Raw genomic sequence first — 19,916 nt, 5'->3', positions numbered from 1 at the left:
ATATTTTTGCTCAACTCTACTATGTATCATACAGAACATTCCTATACATTTCACAAGCTTTAATCCTGAAGTGAGTTTTCTTGACGACCTCCCTCTTATTTTCCTCCCGCCAGTAATTTCGGGAATGTGCAATGAAGCTAAGGAGGCTAATGAATATAATCAGCTCCCACCAGGAATTGTGCAGGGACGGAGCAGGTGATAGACCTCCCCACCAGACTTGCTGATGCCTCCATACACCCATTGGTGTTTTCTGCTAATTACTCCAGGAATGTTGTTTCCGGCGCTCAGTCCTGGCGCCCCTCGCTGTGTAAGCAACCGGGGGGAGGCAGAGTAGAAGGCCCGTCAGCACATTGCTTGGTTATTCGTTAGTTGGTCCAATGGTCGTGTGATGTTAATGAGTGTCTCAAATAACATGCAACCACATGCTGTAACATTATGATGTATGACTGTTAATAGGAAATGTGGAATTGTATTTATTTTCATTTAGCATACTGAATGTCTAAATGTATGTGAACCCCTCCAAGATCTACATAGGTGTCCGCTGGGTGATCACCTCATCACGGCACTGCATGATAACATAAGTTGGCATGCAAAAGTCACCCAGCTCTGTAGTACACCTGCCATTTTACTCTTGCTCTTAGGGCTCAGTGTATTCATTTTTTCTGAAGAATTTCCTTAAAGGGGCCTTGTGGTTAGGAGCACTTCCCTCGGCTCCGCTCGTTGCATCCTTGAGTCACAGCATCAATTTTTTAGGTTTTAGGGTATGTTTCCACGTTCAGGAAACACTGCGTGTTTGACGCTGCGCAGAGCCGCAGCGTCAAACACGCAGCGTCCAGATGTTACAGCATAGTGGAGGGGATTTTATGAAATCCCGTCTCCACTATGCGTGGTAACACGCACCCGGCGGGCCTGCGATTCCGGACATGCGGCGCGTCTTTTTAGATCGCAGCATGTCCGTGTACCTTGCGGTGACGCTGCGCCGCTGCAAGGTAAAACACAGGGCCCTATGCGAGGGGTGCGATGATGCTGGATGTGTGCAATGAACACATCCGGCATCATTGCGTCACAGAAGGGGGCGGGGCTTAGGGCGGAGCAGGTTTGCCGCTCTGTCCAAACCGCCGGCCATCCTGAACGTTGACACGTACCCTTAGTGAAATTTTTTCTGCCCATTTTGGGGGTTTTGTGTGAAATTATGTCCAATTTGCCATTCTTTTCAGTTTTTTTGTGTTGTTCCAATACACACAAAGGAAATAAACGTGTATAACAAAACATGTAATTGGAATAATTTTCTGGGGAGAAATACTTCATTTTCTGGAACAATTATAAGGGTGCCAACGTTTTTGGTTATGACTGTGTCTGCAGACAAAACCTCATCAGTGCTGCTCTCCTCACAAGGAGAAGGAAATGTGTGAATCCTCACGATGAGCGGATTTGCCAGGAGCAGTGGGCGCGAAACTGCAAGTATGTGATTTGTATAGATGTGGTCACATACCGACTAGAAGTGTCCAGCCTCACTCGAAGCAATTGTACTGAGTGAGGTCGGACACATCTAGTTGGAATGTGGCTGGAACTATGCAAACTCTTGTGGTCACATGACCGTCCGCTCCCTGCATCGGAGAATCCTCACAGTATGCACGCTGTGAGAATTCACAAGTTTAAGTTCCATGTTCACATACTTTTGTCATTTTGTACTGTATTTTGTGTTCAGTTTAGTATCTGTTTTGCGTTCTTAAAGTTACAATGAATGAAAAATGAAGAATCTTTATGTTTGAGATACTCATTGATGCTGTATTTCCGTAGGTGAAAAATGCTATACTGGCGGGAGCCAAAGGGATTATCCTGTTCTCCGATCCGGCTGATTACTGCTCTCCCGGGGTTGAGCCCTATCCTGCTGGTTGGAACCTTCCAGGTAGTGGTGTCCAACGTGGTAACGTCTTGAATCTTAATGGTGCAGGGGATCCTCTAACACCAGGTTATCCTGCAAAAGGTGAGTAGATGGAAAGAAATTGGAGCAGAAACCTTTAGATTAGGTGCACTTTTGTTGTGGACATCTTGTAATGTCCACATGTAGGCCTAGTTCAGATGTTCAGTACCAAATAAACAATATATCTCGGAAAAGAAGAGAACAGTTCTAGCTCTGGACAACTAAAAATGTCCTTTATCACTCAAAGAACCTATTGATTTAAATGGGAATTGTGTAGTGCTTCATTCTTCCTGAAGGCAAATTGCCAGATTACTTGTGGATCACAACTGATCCTTGAGGGGTCCCTGCACTCTTGAGCAAGTCGTATGGATAAATGTGGAAAACACAACTACAGCAGTGAGTTATTGGTTTGGGGGGTAGTTTTGCAGCAGTTCCTATAAAACTAGTTTTTGTAACTATTGGTGCAGAAACCAACAAGTAATAAACACGGCAATAGTTAATCTGAGAATCTGCCCTGAACCTTTTTGGATCTCAAAATCACAGTTCTTATTGGGATTCTTGGAACCCTATGTGTTACTTTTACAAATTTGTAGGAACACTTAAAAACTCTGTAAGATATTTTCATTTTTTTTATTTTTGTTATTCTCCACATCCAAGAAAAACTGATGCCCCTCCGATCCCTCTCGGACGCCCCTCCGATTCCTATTGGATTCCCCTCCAAGTCTGATTAGCATAATTGGACCAATTTTCTCGGATGGAGAACATGCGGTCCTATAAGCCTAGCCAGTTGAGTACTGGGAGTCCACATCAGTGTCCGGTGTTGAGTCTGATTAATGATTTGGATGACACAACATATTATCATGTTATGATTATGATCTCATTCTTGTAGTCCAACTCAATCTTTAGGTTCCATGGTTGGCCGTTTATTGGATAAGCCACATGGTCAGACTCCGTAATGGAAATACATGGCAGAAAGGATTAATTAAAAGGGTTTTTCCTTACCTACGTAAAATGGTTAATTTGAATAGCCCTTGTAAATGTAAGCAAGTTTGTAATTTATTGCTAATTAATTTTCCAGCCGTTCTTGAGATATTATCACTTTGATTGTGTTTAGCTCATTACCTTGGAGACCGACCACCATTGCTTAACAGCAGAACATCCGTAGTTCTTAGTCTCTTTTCTATTGAGCTTGTAAGCACTTGTTTTGGAGCTGTGCAGGATTGCTGGAGCGTACTGTTTCTGTCACAGGGTTACCGCGACAGTGTTGAGCCAAAAGACCTCAATGTCTGATTGCTCCTACTCCGGCTCTGAGAAGAAGCACTTCTCCGTCATATTAAATGTGTTTATTTCTTCTGGCAGAACAGGGGTTAACCGGCCACGTGCTCAGCTGTACTCGGTTAGCCACTCCTTTTCCCTTTATAATCTGGGCTCTGCTATTAATCCTCGTCAGAGATAGCTTTATTGCTGCATGGCTAATGGAGAGAAAGGAGTTGGTATGAGAAGGAGAGTTGGAGGAGTTATTAACAACTGTTGCTTGGTTTGTACGCTTGGTAATTCCTTATCCTTCACTATTTTTTTTTTTCCCCTTCCTGCACACCCTGGTGGATTCCTCTGTTATATGTGAGTGAATATTTTATATGTCTAGAGTTTTCTGTTCCTTTTCTGTGTTGCCCTGTTTGTCGGGTTGGTGTACCGCGGTGCACAGTAGCATCCCCTCTTCCCTGGGTGGGGGAAGAGAACAGACAGATGGCTAACTTAGGAGATAAGGCAAGGGCGTAAGCCCCAGCATCTTCGCCATCTGAACTATCCCGGGAAATAGGGCAAGCTAGGGCACCTCCTAGTGTTGGGGACAAGAAAGGAGTCCCTGGTCCTGGGTTACCCGACAGCTGTGTCGTGACAGTTTCCTTCTAATAAAGTTAGACTGCAGCGGTGGTCATTCTCCTAGGCAACGAGTTGTAAACGAAAGAAAAAATTGTTAATATCTCCAGAACGGCTGTAAATTATAATAAACAGTAAATTGTAAAAGTGCTTGTTTTCATAAGGTCTATCCAACAATATCCATCAATGCAAAAGTGGAAATAACCCTTTAAATCACAATTCCATGCAAGGTCAAGAAGAATTTATTATAAATGCTGGTTTCTTTGTCCTAGGTTAAGAGTAAACCCTGACCCATGGTTGATTTTAGTTCCAAATTGTAATATCTTCCAACTTGGTGTTAACTTGGTGTTGGTATATTATTTGTGGGGGAGGGGACGTAGCAACTATTATGAACACCATAAAATGGCATCTGTAGCCATTGTTACTATTTTTAGCTTTCTGTTGTTTACTGCATGTTAAATCATCTGTAGTTTATGATCTCCCTCTCCTTCAGATTTTATGTATAGATATGAGGCAGATGAAGGAGTTGGACTACCCAGCATTCCCGTCCATCCTATAGGATATCATGATGCTGCACAAATACTAAGGTATGCTCCAAATGAGAGACAAGCGAATCTGCCAATATTCCAATTCAGTAGATTTGCTCAATTTCGGGCAGAAAACTTGCCGATGCTCCACTGGCTTCATAAGGTTCTAGAACCCGACTTTCTTCACTCTTTACCAGTGCTTCCAGAGCTGGTAGGGCCTTGACGCACGTTCTGACATGATGAAGTCACAACTTCCGTCAACCCATGTGGTCACTTTGGGTGGCCAACATTATGATGTTGGAACGTGCTTCAAGCCTAACCCACGGTGGAAGCACCAGCAAAGGGTGAAGAAGAAACCGGTGCCTGTGACTGAAGGCTCCCAACTACATTTCTATATAGACAAATCTGATTAGTAGGGCAGGATGAGATTGGGGTTGGCATGATGTGGCTAGTGCCAAGCTACTTTTCGGTTCCAATTATATGCGACAGCCTTGGATGTCAGGGATACTATGTCATAGTATACTCAGCAGCTGCGCTATACAGCCGGCACCTGAGAATATCTGCTGTCTCCGGAGGTAGCGATTTTTAAAAAGTTAGGAAAGTAGTGCAGTCATTTAGGAATCACCGTCCTCTCCCTCCACCTACTGAAGGTTCCCACGTTTGCTATGTTACTATTCTTCGTTTTACAAATACACTGCAATACTACTGTAGTTCAGTGTATTTTATAGGGATCAAGCAATCTCAAGTTCAATTCACCTAAGTAGACTATTTAAAATTAGAAAAACCATATTAAAAAAAATTCCTTAAAAAATATTTAAAAAATACAAATATTAAAGTTTAAATCACCAAATTCCCCAAATGTAAATATTGAAATCTGAAAAAATAAAAATAAATAAAATAACATATTCTGTATCACAACTTGCTTAATTGACAACTAAAGTTAGATATCCGAAAGCGCGAACACCGAAATGGGGAAAAAGCAATCGTAATGGCAGAATCCCTGTATTTGATCACATCACCTCCCCGAAAAAAAAAAAAGAATTAGTTTGACACTCGGGTACTGTCAATGTTAGGACGGGAGCCAGTACACGGGGCAGAACAGGGATAGATAGTGTTTCTGCGCAGTTATCACCTACCCACGCGGCTCCATGGACTACTGTGTCTCCACGGCTGAATTGGGCGAGAAATAAACTATATAGATATTTGGCTCTATATTACATAGTATCCATGTGATAAGTGTTATTTACAAATTTGGTGTTCACCTGTGTGTTTTGAGGATTATCCCAGTGATTTTAAATTGTTTATCAGTCATTGTACAGGAGGAGGAGGTGAGCTGTGACATCACCTATTGTGAATGGTGGATCCTGTGTTATCTACTGTATATAGAGGTGTTATCAGTCATTGTACAGGAGGAGGAGGTGAGCTGTGACATCACCTATTGTGAATGGTGGATCCTGTGTTATCTACTGTATATAGAGGTGTTATCAGTCATTGTACAGGAGGAGGAGGTGAGCTGTGACATCACCTATTGTGAATGGTGGATCCTGTGTTATCTACTGTATATAGAGGTGTTATCAGTCATTGTACAGGAGGAGGAGGTGAGCTGTGACATCACCTATTGTGAATGCTGGATCCTGTGTTATCTACTGTATATAGAGGTGTTATCAGTCATTGTACAGGAGGAGGAGGTGAGCTGTGACATCACCTATTGTGAATGGTGGATCCTGTGTTATCTACTGTACACTGTGTGCAGAATTATTAGGCAAGTTGTATTTTAGGGGATTATTTTTACTATTGATCAACAACTATGTTCTCAATCAACACAAAAGACTCATAAATATCAAAGCTTAATATTTTTGGAAGTTGGGGTGCGGTTTTTTTTTTAGATTTGGCTATCTTAGTAGGATATCTGTTTGTGCAGGTAACTATTACTGTGCAGAATTATTAGGCAACTTAATAAAAACCAAATATATTCCCATCTCCCTTGTTTATTTTCACCAGGTAAACCAATATAACTGCACAAAATTTAGAAATAAACATTTCTGACATGCAAAAACAAAACCTCAAAAAATTAGTGACCAATATAGCCACCTTTCTTTATGATGACAATCAACAGCCTCCATCCATAGATTCTGTCAGTTGCTTGATCTGTTTATGACCAACATTGCGTGCAGCAGCCACCACAGCCTCCCAGACACTGTTCCGAGAGGTGGACTGTTTTCCCTCCCTGTAGATCTCACATTTTATGAGGGACCACAGGTTCCCCATGGGGTTCAGATCTGGTGAACAAGGGGTCCAATGTCATTATTTTTTCTTCTTTGAGACTTTTACTGGCCAGCCACGTTGTGGAGTAGCTGAAGGCATGTGATGGAACATTGTCCAGCATGAAAGTCATGTTTTTCTTGAACGATACCGACTTCTTCCTGTACCACTACTTGAAGAAGTTGTCTTCCAGAAACTGGCAGTAGGTCTGGGAGTTGAGCTTCACTCCATCCTCAACCTAAAAAGGTCCCACAAGTTCATCTTTGATGATACCAGCCCATACCAGTACCCCACCTCCACCTTGCTGGCGTCTGAGTCGGAGTGGAGCTCTCTGCCCTTTACTGATCCAGCCTCTGGCCCATCCATCTGGCCCATCAAGAGTCACTCTCATTTCATCAGTCCATAAAACCTTTGAAAAGTCAGTCTTAAGATATTTCTTGGCCCAGTCTTGACGTTTTATCTCATGTTTCTTGTTCAAAGGTGGTCGTTTTTCAGCCTTCCTTACCTTGGCCATGTCCCTGAGTATCGCACACCTTGTGCTTTTTGTTACTCCAGTAACGTTGCAGCTCTGAAATATGGCAAAACTGGTGGCAAATGGCATCTTGGCAGCTTCACGCTTGATTTTCTTTAATTCATGATCAGCTATTTTGCGCCTTTTTTGCACAACACGCTTCTTGCGACCCTGTTGGATATTTTCCATGAAACGCTTGATTGTTCGGTGATCACGCTTCAAAAGTTTGACAATTTCAAGACTGCTGCATCCCTCTGCAAGACATCTCACAATTTTGGACTTTTCAGAGCCCGTCAAATCTCTCTTCTGACCCATTTTGCCAAAGGAAAGGAAGTTGCCTAATAATTAAGCACACCTTATATAGGGTTTTGATGTCATTAGACAAAACCCCTCCTCATTACAGAGATGCACATCACCTGATTTACTTAATTGGTAGTTGGATCTCAAGCCTGAACAGCCTGGAGTAGGACAACATGTATAAAAAGTATCCTGTGATCAAAATACAACTTGCCTAATAATTCTGCACACAATGTATATAGAGGTGTTATTTTTCAATGTACCGTAATCCTGTCCATGATGATATGACGTGTGTATTGTCTTACAGCTCCATGTTTATCCTACTTGTCACATTGAGTTATGGATGTGATAATTAATACACATATCCTCTTCCTTCAGGTTAATAGGAGGTCCGGCATCACCGTCTTCATGGAAAGGAAATCTTAATGTCTCGTATAATATCGGACCTGGATTTTCGGGCCTCTCCAACCGGTAAACCCAAAGCTCCGATCGTCTATTAATTCATTAATTTTTGTAAATTTTATCGACTGAAAAAGTAAAACTTAATAAACAACAAAAATGATAGAGTGCTGAATACATTCGAGAAGTTCCTCCTACGTAGGTGACTTGCAGCACCAGAGACGCCCACACAAGGAGGCTTTAAGATGCTGCTGGGTTGAAATGAATAGCCATTAATGTTATATTATGGAAAACCTCTTTAATCAGCCTGACCTCGAGACTCCATCTTTTTGACAATATTATGCAAGTAAAGCGGCTTCTTTCCCAAGGAGCTTTTGGTGACCAGGTATTTACAGCAACGTTTGACTATAACATGTGATCAAGTCCTCGGGACCGTGAGGAGATCCAACCAATGAGGCCACCACCGACTGAGAAAATGGGAAACTTGTGTCCCCGCTTCAATGTAGAGGTGGTCGAGCATGCTCCCTGCCTGTCAGATGACTGAGTACAGCCCTTGTCTCCCGTCGTCCCACAGAGACTGAGTGAGTCTGCAGTGCGCATGCGCAACCCATACTGTGTTCAATCGGGGAACGTTCTTGCAATCAGAGGGGTCTCGGCAGTCACACATGCGCAGTTGGCCACTGCTACTCCATTCGGTTTCTGTAGGCTTTCAGGAAAGTGTGGAGCGCAGTCCTCAGTCAGTCATGTGCTGTATCATTTAGATTAGGGTCTCGGTTGTCAAACCCTCACCGGTCCTTCGTTATCGCCTATCCTGTGTGTCGGTGATAACATGTTATAACTAGTGATGAGAGAACATGCTCCCGTGCTAGCCAAGTGTCTTCAGCATGCTCAAAAACTATGTTCAAGTCCCTTTTCATGAGATCACGTTGTCTGGATATGCTTAGCGCGTATGCTGGGAGCTTTTTACAGCATACGCGAACTGTACATCACTTACACAATGCGAGCAAGGCCCGTCATTGACTCCTTTACTTCACCTTTTAGGCTACGTTCACATTTGCGTTGTGCGCCGCAGCGTCGGCGCCGCAGCGCACAACGCAAACAAAAACGCAGCAAAACGCATGCACAACGCTGCGTTTTGCGCCGCATGCGTCCTTTTTTTAATTGATTTTGGATTCAGCAAAAATGCAACTTGCTGCGTCCTCTGCGCCCGGACGCGGGCGCCGCAGCGACGCATGCGGCGCAAAACGCAAGTGCGACGCATGTCCATGCGCCCCCATGTTAAATATAGGGGCGCATGACGCATGCGGCGCCGCTGCGGCGCCCGCCGCTGCGGCGCCCGCCGCTAATGTGAACGTAGCCTTACTTATATGAAACAAGGTGACCCCTTTATTGCACATCTGTTGATCAGACCACAAATGTGGGGGACTAAATTCAGAGGCTTTCCTTAAGAAAGATAGATCCTGAAAATGTTGGCACAAAAAATGTGTATCAGGTGAACGTTTTTTTTTGTTTTTTTTTTAAAGCTGTTTTTTTTTCGTGTTTGGCATTGCAGTTCAGCCCTATTGAAGTGAACAGAAATGAGTTGCAGTACCACTGATAGCCTGTCAACAGGTGTAGCGCTGTTTTGTTTTTTAGGGGGGGATAAGCAAACCTATTTTTTTTAAGCCCCTATAACAAGTTTAGTGTAGTCTTTCCTTTATTTTGAATGATTGCACAGTATAAGCCTCTCATTTACTCCGTAGGTGCGGATTGTACACCTCCTCATATCTCAGCTGCTGCAGAACACATTGCTCATGGTTACAACATAGAGAAGTGAAATTCCAGCCTGTTTTCTCTGTACACCTGTAACCCGTCTCCCGCCCCCATTCACAGAGATAAAAGCTGTCACCTATGTCTTAAGTGTATGGAAATGTCAGCTATTCTCAGTGCAGACAATGAACGTGCGACCTGCAGCGGGAGAGTCATTCTGGGATGTTACTGTGATGAGTGCCTGCTCTCTGGCATCAGTTCTATACACGTGGAAAACTTTAGAATTGGCTTATTATTATTTGTCTGCAATTATTTTGTTTACACGTATTAATAAATAATCCTACATTAACATTGCAGACAAGTGAGGATGCACGTGTACAACAACAATGAGGTCACTAGGATTTATGATGTCATCGGCACCATCCGGGGAGCAGTGGAACCGGGTATGTACTATACAGTGGCTCACTAGGATGGTGGTTAGGGCAGGTGGGACCCAGATAATTGGAAAATGATAATGCTGGGATGGGACCCGACTGAAATCCTGATCAAAATCTTTAGTGCAGAGTGGTGTCTAACGCTGGATAATCATTAACCGTGTATATATAGAATGAGCCTATATAAACATCTGAGTCACTGTGTACATACATTACATTACTGATCCTCTACTGATCCTGAGTTACATCCTGTATTCTACCCCCGAGCTGCACTCACTATTCTGCTGGTGCAGTCACTGTGTTCATACATTACATTACTGATCCTGAGTTACATCCTGTATTATACCCCAGAGCTGCACTCACTATTCTGCTGGTGCAGTCACTGTGTTCATACATTACATTACTGATCCTGAGTTACATCCTGTATTATACCCCAGAGCTGCACTCACTATTCTGCTGGTGCAGTCACTGTGTACATACATTACATTACTGATCCTGAGTTACATCCTATATTATACTCCAGAGCTGCACTCACTATTCTGCTGGTGCAGTCACTGTGTACATACATTACATTACTGATCCTGAGTTACATCCTGTATTATACCCCAGAGATGCACTCACTATTCTGCTGGTGCAGTCCTGAGTTACATCCTGTATTATACCCCAGAGCTGTGCTCACTATTCTGCTGGTGCAGTCACTGTGTACATACATTACATTACTGATCCTGAGTTACATCCTGTGTTATACCCCAGAGCTGCACTCACTATTCTGCTGGTGCAGTCACTGTATACATACAGTTGGGGGGAAAAAAGTATTTATTCAGCCACCAATTGTGCAAGTTCTCCCACTTAAAAAGATGAGAGAGGCCTGTAATTGACATCAAAGGTAGACCACAACTATGAGAGTAAAAATGAAAAAACAAATCCAGAAAATCACCTTGTCTGATTTGGCAAATTATGGTGGAAAATATGTATTCTGTCATCTAAAAACATGCAAGATTTCTGGCTCTCACAGACCTGTAACTTCTTCTTTAAGAGGCTCCTCTGTCCTCCATTCATTACCTGTAGTAATGGCTCCTGTTTGCACTTGTCATCAATATAAAAGACACCTGTCCACAACCTCAAACAGTCACACTCCAAACTCCACTATGGTGGAGACCAAAGAGCTGTCTAAGGACACCAGAAACTAAATTGTAGCCCTGCACCAGGCTGGGAAGACTGAATCTGCAATAGGCCAGCAGCTTGGTGTGATTAAATCAACTGTGGGAGCAATAATAAGAAAATGGAAGATACAAGACCAATGATAATCTCCCACGATCTGGGGCGCCACACAAGATCTCACCCCGTGGGGTCAAAATGATCACAAGAACGGTGAGCAAAAATCCCAGAACCACACGGGAGAACCTAGTGAATGACCTGCATAGAGATGGGACCACCATAACAAAGGCTACCATCAGTAACACACTATGCCGCCAGGGACTCAGATCCTGCAGTGCCAGACGTGTCCCCCTGCTTAAGCCAGTACATGTCCGGGCCCGTCTGAAGTCTGCTAGAGAGCACTTGGATCATCCAGAAGAATATTGGGAGAATGTCATATGGTCTGATGAAACCAAAGCAGAACTGTTTGGTAGAAACAAAACTCATCATGTTTGGAGGAGACAGAATGCTGAGTTACATCCAAGAAATACCCTACCTACTGTGAAGCATGGGGGTGGTAACATCATACTTTGGAGCTGTTTCTCTGCAAAGGGACCAGGACGACTGATCCGTGTGCATGAAAGAATGAATGGGGCCATGTATCGTGAGATTTCGAGTGCAAACTTCCTTCCATCAGCAAGGGAATTGAAGATCAAACGTGGATGGGTCTTTCGACATGATAGTGATCCCAAGCACACTGCCAGGGCAATGAAGGAGTGGCTTCGTAAGAAGCATATGAAGGTCCTGGAGTGGCCTAGCCAGTCTCAAGATCTCAACCTCATAGAAAACCTTAGGAGGGAGTTGAAAGTCCGTGTTGCCCAGCGACAGGCACAAAACATCACTGCTCTAGAGGAGATCTGCATGGAGGAATGGGCCAACATACCACCAACAGTGTGTGCCAACCTTGTGAAGACTTACAGAAAACGTTTGACCTCTGTCATTGCCAACAAAGGATATGTAACAAAATATTGAGATGAACTTTTGTTAATGACCAAATACTTATTTTCCACCATAATTTGAAAAATAAATGTTACCAAATCAGACAAGGTGATTTTCTGGATTTGTTTTCTCATTTTGACTCTCATAGTTGTGGTCTACCTATGATGTCAATTACAGGCCTCTCTCATCTTTTTATGTGGGAGAACTTGCACCATTGGTTTCTGACTAAATACATTTTATCCCCACTGTATTATACTCCAGAGCTGCACTCACTATTCTGCAGCTTCATTATCTGAACAGAACTTGTGCTGGTAAATCATGTTTTTGGAAACCAGGCACTATAGAGTAGTCTGGACTAAGCACTGTCTTGCTGTGATATAAGAGCCCGGATGTTTAAGGGTACAGTTGGTTAACAATCCAATAGTGATCAGCAGCATTGTAAATGCAGGTCTGGGGTGTAAAACAATTTGTAAATTAGTATCTTCCTAAGTGATATAATTGCAAAATTACTGATCTTTAATGCTTATTAATTATATAGAGCACAACATGATATTGTGATATTGGCTTGTCCCTTAGATAGGCAGGAACACTCACATCTGGTGAGATGCATTTCTCACCAGATATCAAGGCCAACTGTGATTTGCCTCCCCAGCGTTATGTACTACATGTCAATACCTTTTAAGTTGGAGACCACCTGAAAATAAATATTTAGCATTCATTATGATGTCCCACCTTTTGCAGATCGGTATATCATTTTGGGAGGTCATCGGGATTCATGGGTTTTTGGAGGAATTGATCCAACTACTGGGGCTGCCGTGCTTCAAGAAGTTGCAAGAAGCTTTGGTGCTAAAGTAAGAGAAGGTACAACGTATAATATATATAATATACAAGTATATACCTATATTGGAGGTTGTTTTGGAGACTTTCTGGAAAAGTAGTGGAACGAAATGCAGAATGCCACATTCAGAATTCAGCATTTGGGGGCATCTTATTTTCCTTTTTGCATGTATTTTTGGCTAGAAAGCATTTTTGCAATAGGGTTTCATTCGTAATTCTAGCTTTTTATGACTTCTGCTCTCTCATTGTAAAGTCGTGGCCTAAAGTTTTGAGACTGAACCAAATTTTGGTTGTCACAAAGTATGCTGCTTCAGTTTTTATAGTGGCAAACTGCCACTAACATTAGATTATAAAGGGTCATCAGATGAATTGTAAAAATTTGCAAAGTTATTCCTTGCCATGAAAATTGACTTTACCCCAAAATCCCAACTTTCAATGAATTTCAGCCCTTCCACAAAATTATCTGCTTACATTATTTCAATGAGCCAAGAAATTACAGGCCAGTGAACCTTACTTCTATACCAGCAAAGATCTTTGAGCAAATTGTTAGACAGCATGTATGTAAGTACTTGGATAAGAATACAGTAAACCAGAATGGGTTTGTAGCAAACAAGTCATGCCAGACTAATCTAATTTTCTTCTATGATGGAATCACTGACTGGGTGGATCAAGGAAATGTGGTAGATAACAGTATATCTCGACTTCAGCAAAGCATTTGATAAAGTATCTCATACTATCCTTATTGAAAATAAACAAGTATGGGATTTACAAGGCTATGGATAGATGGATTCATAACTGGCTCAGTGACGTACGCAAAGAGTGGTAATAAATGGTTGCTTATCCAATTGGAAGAGTGTTTCAAGTGGGGTACCACAAGGCTCTGACGAGAAGCAATGGAATGAAACTGAAAGGGAGAAGATACAGATTGGATATTAGAAAAAACTTCTTGATAGTGAGGGGGATCAATGAGTGGAACAGGCTTCCATGAGAGGTGGTGAGTTCTCTTTCAATAGAAGTCTTCAAACAGAGGCGGGACAGATGTAGCGCCCCCACTGCCGCAGGGCCGAGGGGTACCCCGTACCGGGCCTCCAAGTCTCTGCTCTGGGGTTGTCACGGTGGCTAGACCCGGTCCGTGACCCTGCTGAGGGGCGTACAGTAATAGATGTGGATAGTGGTGGTGGTGCGGTGCAGTAAATAACGAGGACACCAGGTTGCAGTCTCTTTACCTCTTTACTGAAGGTCTCTGGGTCCTCAGTCCGGAATACGGTTCACCAGGCTGCGCAAGTCCGGCCGGTCCAATGGCACCTCCAGAGTTCTCTTTGCAGGTGGAAATCTGTGCCTTCCTGCTAGCGCTATGTGTTGTGGTCCTCCCCTGCTGTGCTTACGGGATAGTCCCCACAACTGTTGTGTCTGTTTCTCGTGTTCCCTCACAACTCGATTAGATGATGTTCTGCTAATCCTCCGTCCCTCCGTGATGTTACTGTTGGGACGCACCCGTATGACGGGTAGGCTCGGAGCTCTTCCGGGACCCTAGAGTCGCCCCTCTCCACAGGTTGCCCCCTATGTCTGCGTAGGTGATTTAGGTGAGACAGCCCGCCTGTGACTGACTGTCCTGCCGTTGGTTTGAAGTATTGCTTGGAGCTAGATATATAAATACTTCCTCGGCGTTCTGGCCGCCGGCTGTGCGCCTCAGTAGGATGTTGCCTCGGTCTTACAGCACGACTCCTACTGGTATTCTCCTTCTTGCTTTGATCCCGTTTCTCACTCAGCACAATATATCTCGCTTCTTGTCCTTTCTTAGGGCACCGCCGCTATGCTGAGCAGGCACGGTCCCGTGACGTTCTCTCTGTTTGCCAAGCCTCTGTCAGGGTCCCAAACCTGACAGGGACCCTACCGAATCTTCCCCCACAACACCCTCTGCCACAAGGTGTTGCCTGGTTCCAACCCAGTCAGCTTTCTCCCTAACTTCCTGCCTGACCCCCAGTTTACCCACACGGTGAGGAGTGGCCTAATAAATAGCTGTGAAATGTATTGGTGTATGTGATACCTGGTCAGATGAACTCCTTCAGTGCCATCAGACGTATCATAGCCCCCCTTAGTGGCGGAGCCACAGTACTGCAACGACCAGGACTCTGGGGCGCTGCACTCCCCCCCGGTTAAATCCAGTACTCCTGGACTGGGAAGAAAACAACAATACATGTCAGCAAAAAGACATACAATTTTTGTGAGTGCAATAACAATAAGCATATTTGAACAGAGCTTCCCTTCATGGGAGGTGAGGACACTTGAACGTTACAAACATGGTTAAATACTTTTAAATAACTTTTCTTACCCAACCGGGTATTCTACTAAGTGCAAAATTTTTAAACATTAATTCAACATTGCCTTTAATGATGTACACTCTGAATCCACTAAAGACCTTCTTATAACACATTATAAGGCTTAAGCAACTGTGCTACATTCTCCTACTTTACGTCTGCAGGACCGCCTGTCCTAAACGCTCCAGACCTACTGCCTCTCCTTTCTGTTACAGGACCGCTCCTTTCCGCCCGAGCCTACTGTCCTTCCACTACTATACACAGTATAGAACATATTTTTCTTTCAGTTTGAGATCACTGAGCCATCTCTATATGGCTCCTAAGAGGACTCACCACTAACCCCTACGGGTTCACTTCCTGTCCTCATTCTTCTATTAACATTATTGAACATTTCTTACAATCAACTAATGGGTTACATTTAACTTTCACATATAAACATCATCAATACTTTCTTTTCAGGACATTATTGCCATTCAACCATCTTAAGGCAACACTGTTCATAAGTGCAGGATGCGAACATCCCCTTTAAGAGGGGACCAAGTCTCTATGAGGTAGTGCAACTTTTCAAGCTGCAAGTCCGTATGCAGCAAGGACTCCAGTACAAGTTCCAAGAACCGTATCTTCGCAAAGAGTCCGTCTTTTATACAAAACCAGTAGAGAGCACCTTTAAGAAGGTGCAAACTATATACAAGAAGTTTGTATCATGCATTGTTCATGATTCCAGCAGTTTTTGGGAAGTTGTGCAAAAATTTAGAAAACAAACCAAAAAGCAATAGGGATCCCGGGTCAACAAAGGGATCCCTTTAAGAGTTAACCCTGGACGGGTTTTAGCAGCAACATAGCAGAAAACAAACAGTTTGAAGAACTATTTACATGTTATGCAGAGTTTTAAGATCTTACTCTTGTGCTGGCGGTGCAGGGGATGGCCTCCGGTCCCTGGCCGATGCAATGTCAGCACCGGTGGTTGGTCCCTCAGGTGCTGTCAGATCACCCGGTGTCTGGATTTGAAGGCTAACCCTACTTGCAAGTTCAGTAGCCTCTACAAGGCGTACGGTGGTGATAGTAACAAGATCTGGCAAATCTGGATCAGTCATGATCGGGGCAACAGGTGTCGCTCTCTCAGGCTCACACCGTCGAACGTTCCGGGCGCACCATCCTTGTGCATTCCGATGACGGGTGTAGGTCACCTGATCCCCTTTTTGCAATGGATCCCCATCTCGGCTGCAGCAGGGAGTTTTCACGTTGTAACTAGTAACAAAGACATCAGTTGGTAGCCCCGGTTCCTGTATGGAGCCCCATCCCCTCTTCGGGTGGTAGGCCAGCACAGTTCCCCGCTTTATCACGTCTTTCCTGCCGTGCGCAGACTTTCTACGTTGTGTATCATGTTGTTCGGTCTCGTCTCGATCTTTCCAGTGTTGGATTAGACATTGCTTATACTGTTCCCAGGTAAGTACCGCAAGGGTGAGGCCGTCCCCCGGAGCCCCATCCGGCTCAATCCAGGGGGTGTCCCACCGGAGGATCACCCCGTCTGGGCCCACATCTATGGGTTCTCCCATCTTGGTCGGCAGTGGCGGTACCAGCTTCCCCATTAGGTTAGGGGTGAGGACCACCCGCTCAACCGTAAATAGGCGGTTACTGTTGGGGTGAGGGTCGGTCACGGGAGCGGGATCGAGCGGGGGAGCAGGGGCGCCTCCCATACCTGCGCCTGATGTGATTCCACCGATGTCGATCCGGTCCGTTGACGAGGACGCTGGAATCGGCTGCAGCCCAGACCGCGGCTCCTCCTCTGCCGGCTCCGAGGTCGGGATAGGAGGGCTCAGCTCCTCCACTGGTGGTTCCAAGGAGTTCAGATTCTCCCGCTGCGGCGGACGCGGGTCCGCCCCTGGTGGGTAAGGGCAAGCCGGGATCACCTCGTCGTCCCTCGGGCACTTGCTGGTCATCATCGCTGTCCGACATTCGGTGACAATGCATACACCGGGCTCCGCCATTTCTCCGGGGTCGAGCTCCCTCTTCACCTCCTTCCCGCCGTTGCAAATCAGGGGGCGGTTCTCCTCTACTGCTGGGCAGGTCGTCATCTCGCAGCAGGAGTCGGAGGGGGCGGTCGCTACTTTTGGCGCCGCTTTGGTAGTCTCCTCCCATGGCACGCCCTCCTTCTTCCTCTGCGCTCCCCGTGGTGCTGCAATGGCGGCGGTTTTGGCGGGAACTTCTGGCGGCAAGTGGCAACACACAGTCCTTGTAATAAAGTACAGTCCAAGCACGATAACTCACAGTTCCAAGGCACACATGACCTGATTCTTCAGGCTTAAGTAGATCCTGTTCGTGACGCCAAGTTGTAGCGCCCCAACTGCCGCAGGGCCGAGGGGTACCCGGTACCGGGCCTCCAAGTCTCTGCTCTGGGGTTGTCACGGTGGCTAGACCCGGTCCGTGACCCTGCTGAGGGGCGTACAGTAATAGATGTGGATAGTGGTGGTGGTGCGGTGCAGTAAATAACGAGGACACCAGGTTGCAGTCTCTTTACCTCTTTACTGAAGGTCTCTGGGTCCTCAGTCCGGAATACGGTTCACCAGGCTGTGCAAGTCCGGCCGGTCCAATGGCACCTCCAGAGTTCTCTTTGCAGGTGGAAATCTGTGCCTTCCTGCTAGCGCTATGTGATGTGGTCCTCCCCTGCTGTGCTTACGGGATAGTCCCCACAACTGTTGTGTCTGTTTCTCGTGTTCCCTCACAACTCGATTAGATGATGTTCTGCTAATCCTCCGTCCCTCCGTGATGTTACTGTTGGGACGCACCCGTATGACGGGTAGGCTCGGAGCTCTTCCGGGACCCTAGAGTCGCCCCTCTCCACAGGTTGCCCCCTATGTCTGCGTAGGTGATTTAGGTGAGACAGCCCGCCTGTGACTGACTGTCCTGCCGTTGGTTTGAAGTATTGCTTGGAGCTAGATATATAAATACTTCCTCGGCATTCCGGCCGCCGGCTGTGCGCCTCAGTAGGATGTTGCCTCGGTCTTACAGCACGACTCCTACTGGTATTCTCCTTCTTGCTTTGATCCCGTTTCTCACTCAGCACAATATATCTCGCTTCTTGTCCTTTCTTAGGGCACCGCCGCTATGCTGAGCAGGCACGGTCCCGTGACGTTCTCTCTGTTTGCCAGGCCTCTGTCAGGGTCCCAAACCTGACAGGGACCCTACCGAATCTTCCCCCACAACACCCTCTGCCACAAGGTGTTGCCTGGTTCCAACCCAGTCAGCTTTCTCCCTAACTTCCTGCCTGACCCCCAGTTTACCCACACGGTGAGGAGTGGCCTAATAAATAGCACCCTTAGCTCCCCCTGGAGGCCCGGCTGTGAAATGTATTGGTGTATGTGATACCTGGTCAGATGAACTCCTTCAGTGCCATCAGACGTACCATAGCCCCCCTTAGCGGCTGAGCCACAGTACTGCAACGACCAGGACTCTGGGGCGCTGCACTGACATCTGTCTGAGATGGTTTAGTGAATCCTGCATTGAGCATGGGGTTGAACACTATTACCCTTGAGGTCCCTCCACCTCTAACATTCTAGGATTCTATGATCTAATTCACTCAGGAGAAAGTCTTAACAAGGACAAGGTAGCTGATGTCACTCTATTCTTCTAATTCAATCACTATGACAAACTGGTTTCTTTAAAAGGAGATTGGCGCTTGAAATAATTGTCGTCTTGAGTTAATCACTTATCTCCAAAGAAACATGAACAGTCGTCACTGATTTGGGTCAAAAGGGGTTTACAAGCAAGGACATTGCTGCTTATAAGATTTCCATTAAATCAACCATTTATCAGAGCATCAAGAACTTCAAAGAAAGTGTTTCAATTGCTGTGAAGAAGGCTGCATAGTGCTTAAGAAAGTCCAGTCAGTGCCAGGACAGTGTCCTAATGAGGATTCGACAACAGGATCGGTTCAACACCTGTGCAGAACTTGCGCAGGAATGGCAGCAATTAAGTGGCAAAGCTTTTAAAGTCTGGCCTAGTGTCAAGAAGAGCAGCAAAGAAGCCACTTCTCTCCAAGAAATATATTGAGGGCAGATTGACATTTTGCAGGAAATGCAGGGATTGGATTGCAGAAGATTGGGTAAAGTTGTTTTCTGTGATGAAGCCCCTTTCAGACTTTGACAGAAGTTTGTACTACCATGAGTCCTGTGTCTGGCAACAGCAAAGAATCATGAGACCACTTGTGTGAGGGCTTATCATCCATGATGGGGGCTCACTCACACTTTTGCCTAAGAATATGGCCATGAATAAAGAACAGGATCTAAACCTCCTCCAAGAGGAATTTCTTCAAACGATCCAGGGGAATATGGTGATGCTTATCCCAGCGTGATGGAGAAGAAGGTAAAAGTGATAACTAAGTGCCTCAGTGAACAAAATATAAACATTTTGCGTTTGTGTCTAGGAAACTCCCATTCCCATTGAAAACCTGTGGTCAATCCTCAAAAAAGCGGGTGGAGAAACAAAACCACAGAAATTGTGAAAATCTCCAAGCACTGATGAGACAAGAACAGGTCACCAGTAAAGATCTGGTCCAGAAGTTGATATCCAGCATGTTCATGGAGGACAGAAGTAAGGGGCAGCTGGAAATATTGTGCCTTTGCATAAACTTGATGTATTTGTCAA

General features: G+C 45.1%; 1 protein-coding gene across 2 annotated transcripts in view; it reads left to right on the top strand.

Annotated features, from left to right (window-relative positions):
- The window catches only part of NAALAD2 (N-acetylated alpha-linked acidic dipeptidase 2), a 77,656-nt gene that overhangs the window by 30,333 nt on the left and 27,407 nt on the right, over positions 1-19,916 (top strand). For both annotated transcript variants that reach the window (XM_077298550.1, XM_077298551.1), the window contains 5 exons: positions 1,801-1,987; positions 4,296-4,389; positions 7,778-7,870; positions 9,905-9,990; positions 12,859-12,978. In XM_077298550.1, coding sequence (XP_077154665.1) covers positions 1,801-1,987; positions 4,296-4,389; positions 7,778-7,870; positions 9,905-9,990; positions 12,859-12,978 — 580 coding nt within the window. The remainder of the gene's footprint in view (positions 1-1,800; positions 1,988-4,295; positions 4,390-7,777; positions 7,871-9,904; positions 9,991-12,858; positions 12,979-19,916) is intronic.

The sequence above is a fragment of the Ranitomeya variabilis genome, chromosome 3 (genome assembly GCF_051348905.1).
Source record: "Ranitomeya variabilis isolate aRanVar5 chromosome 3, aRanVar5.hap1, whole genome shotgun sequence".
NCBI lineage: Eukaryota > Metazoa > Chordata > Amphibia > Anura > Dendrobatidae > Ranitomeya > Ranitomeya variabilis.
The sequence above is the reverse complement of the archived record's forward strand: the minus strand, read 5'-3'. Positions and strand labels throughout refer to the sequence as shown.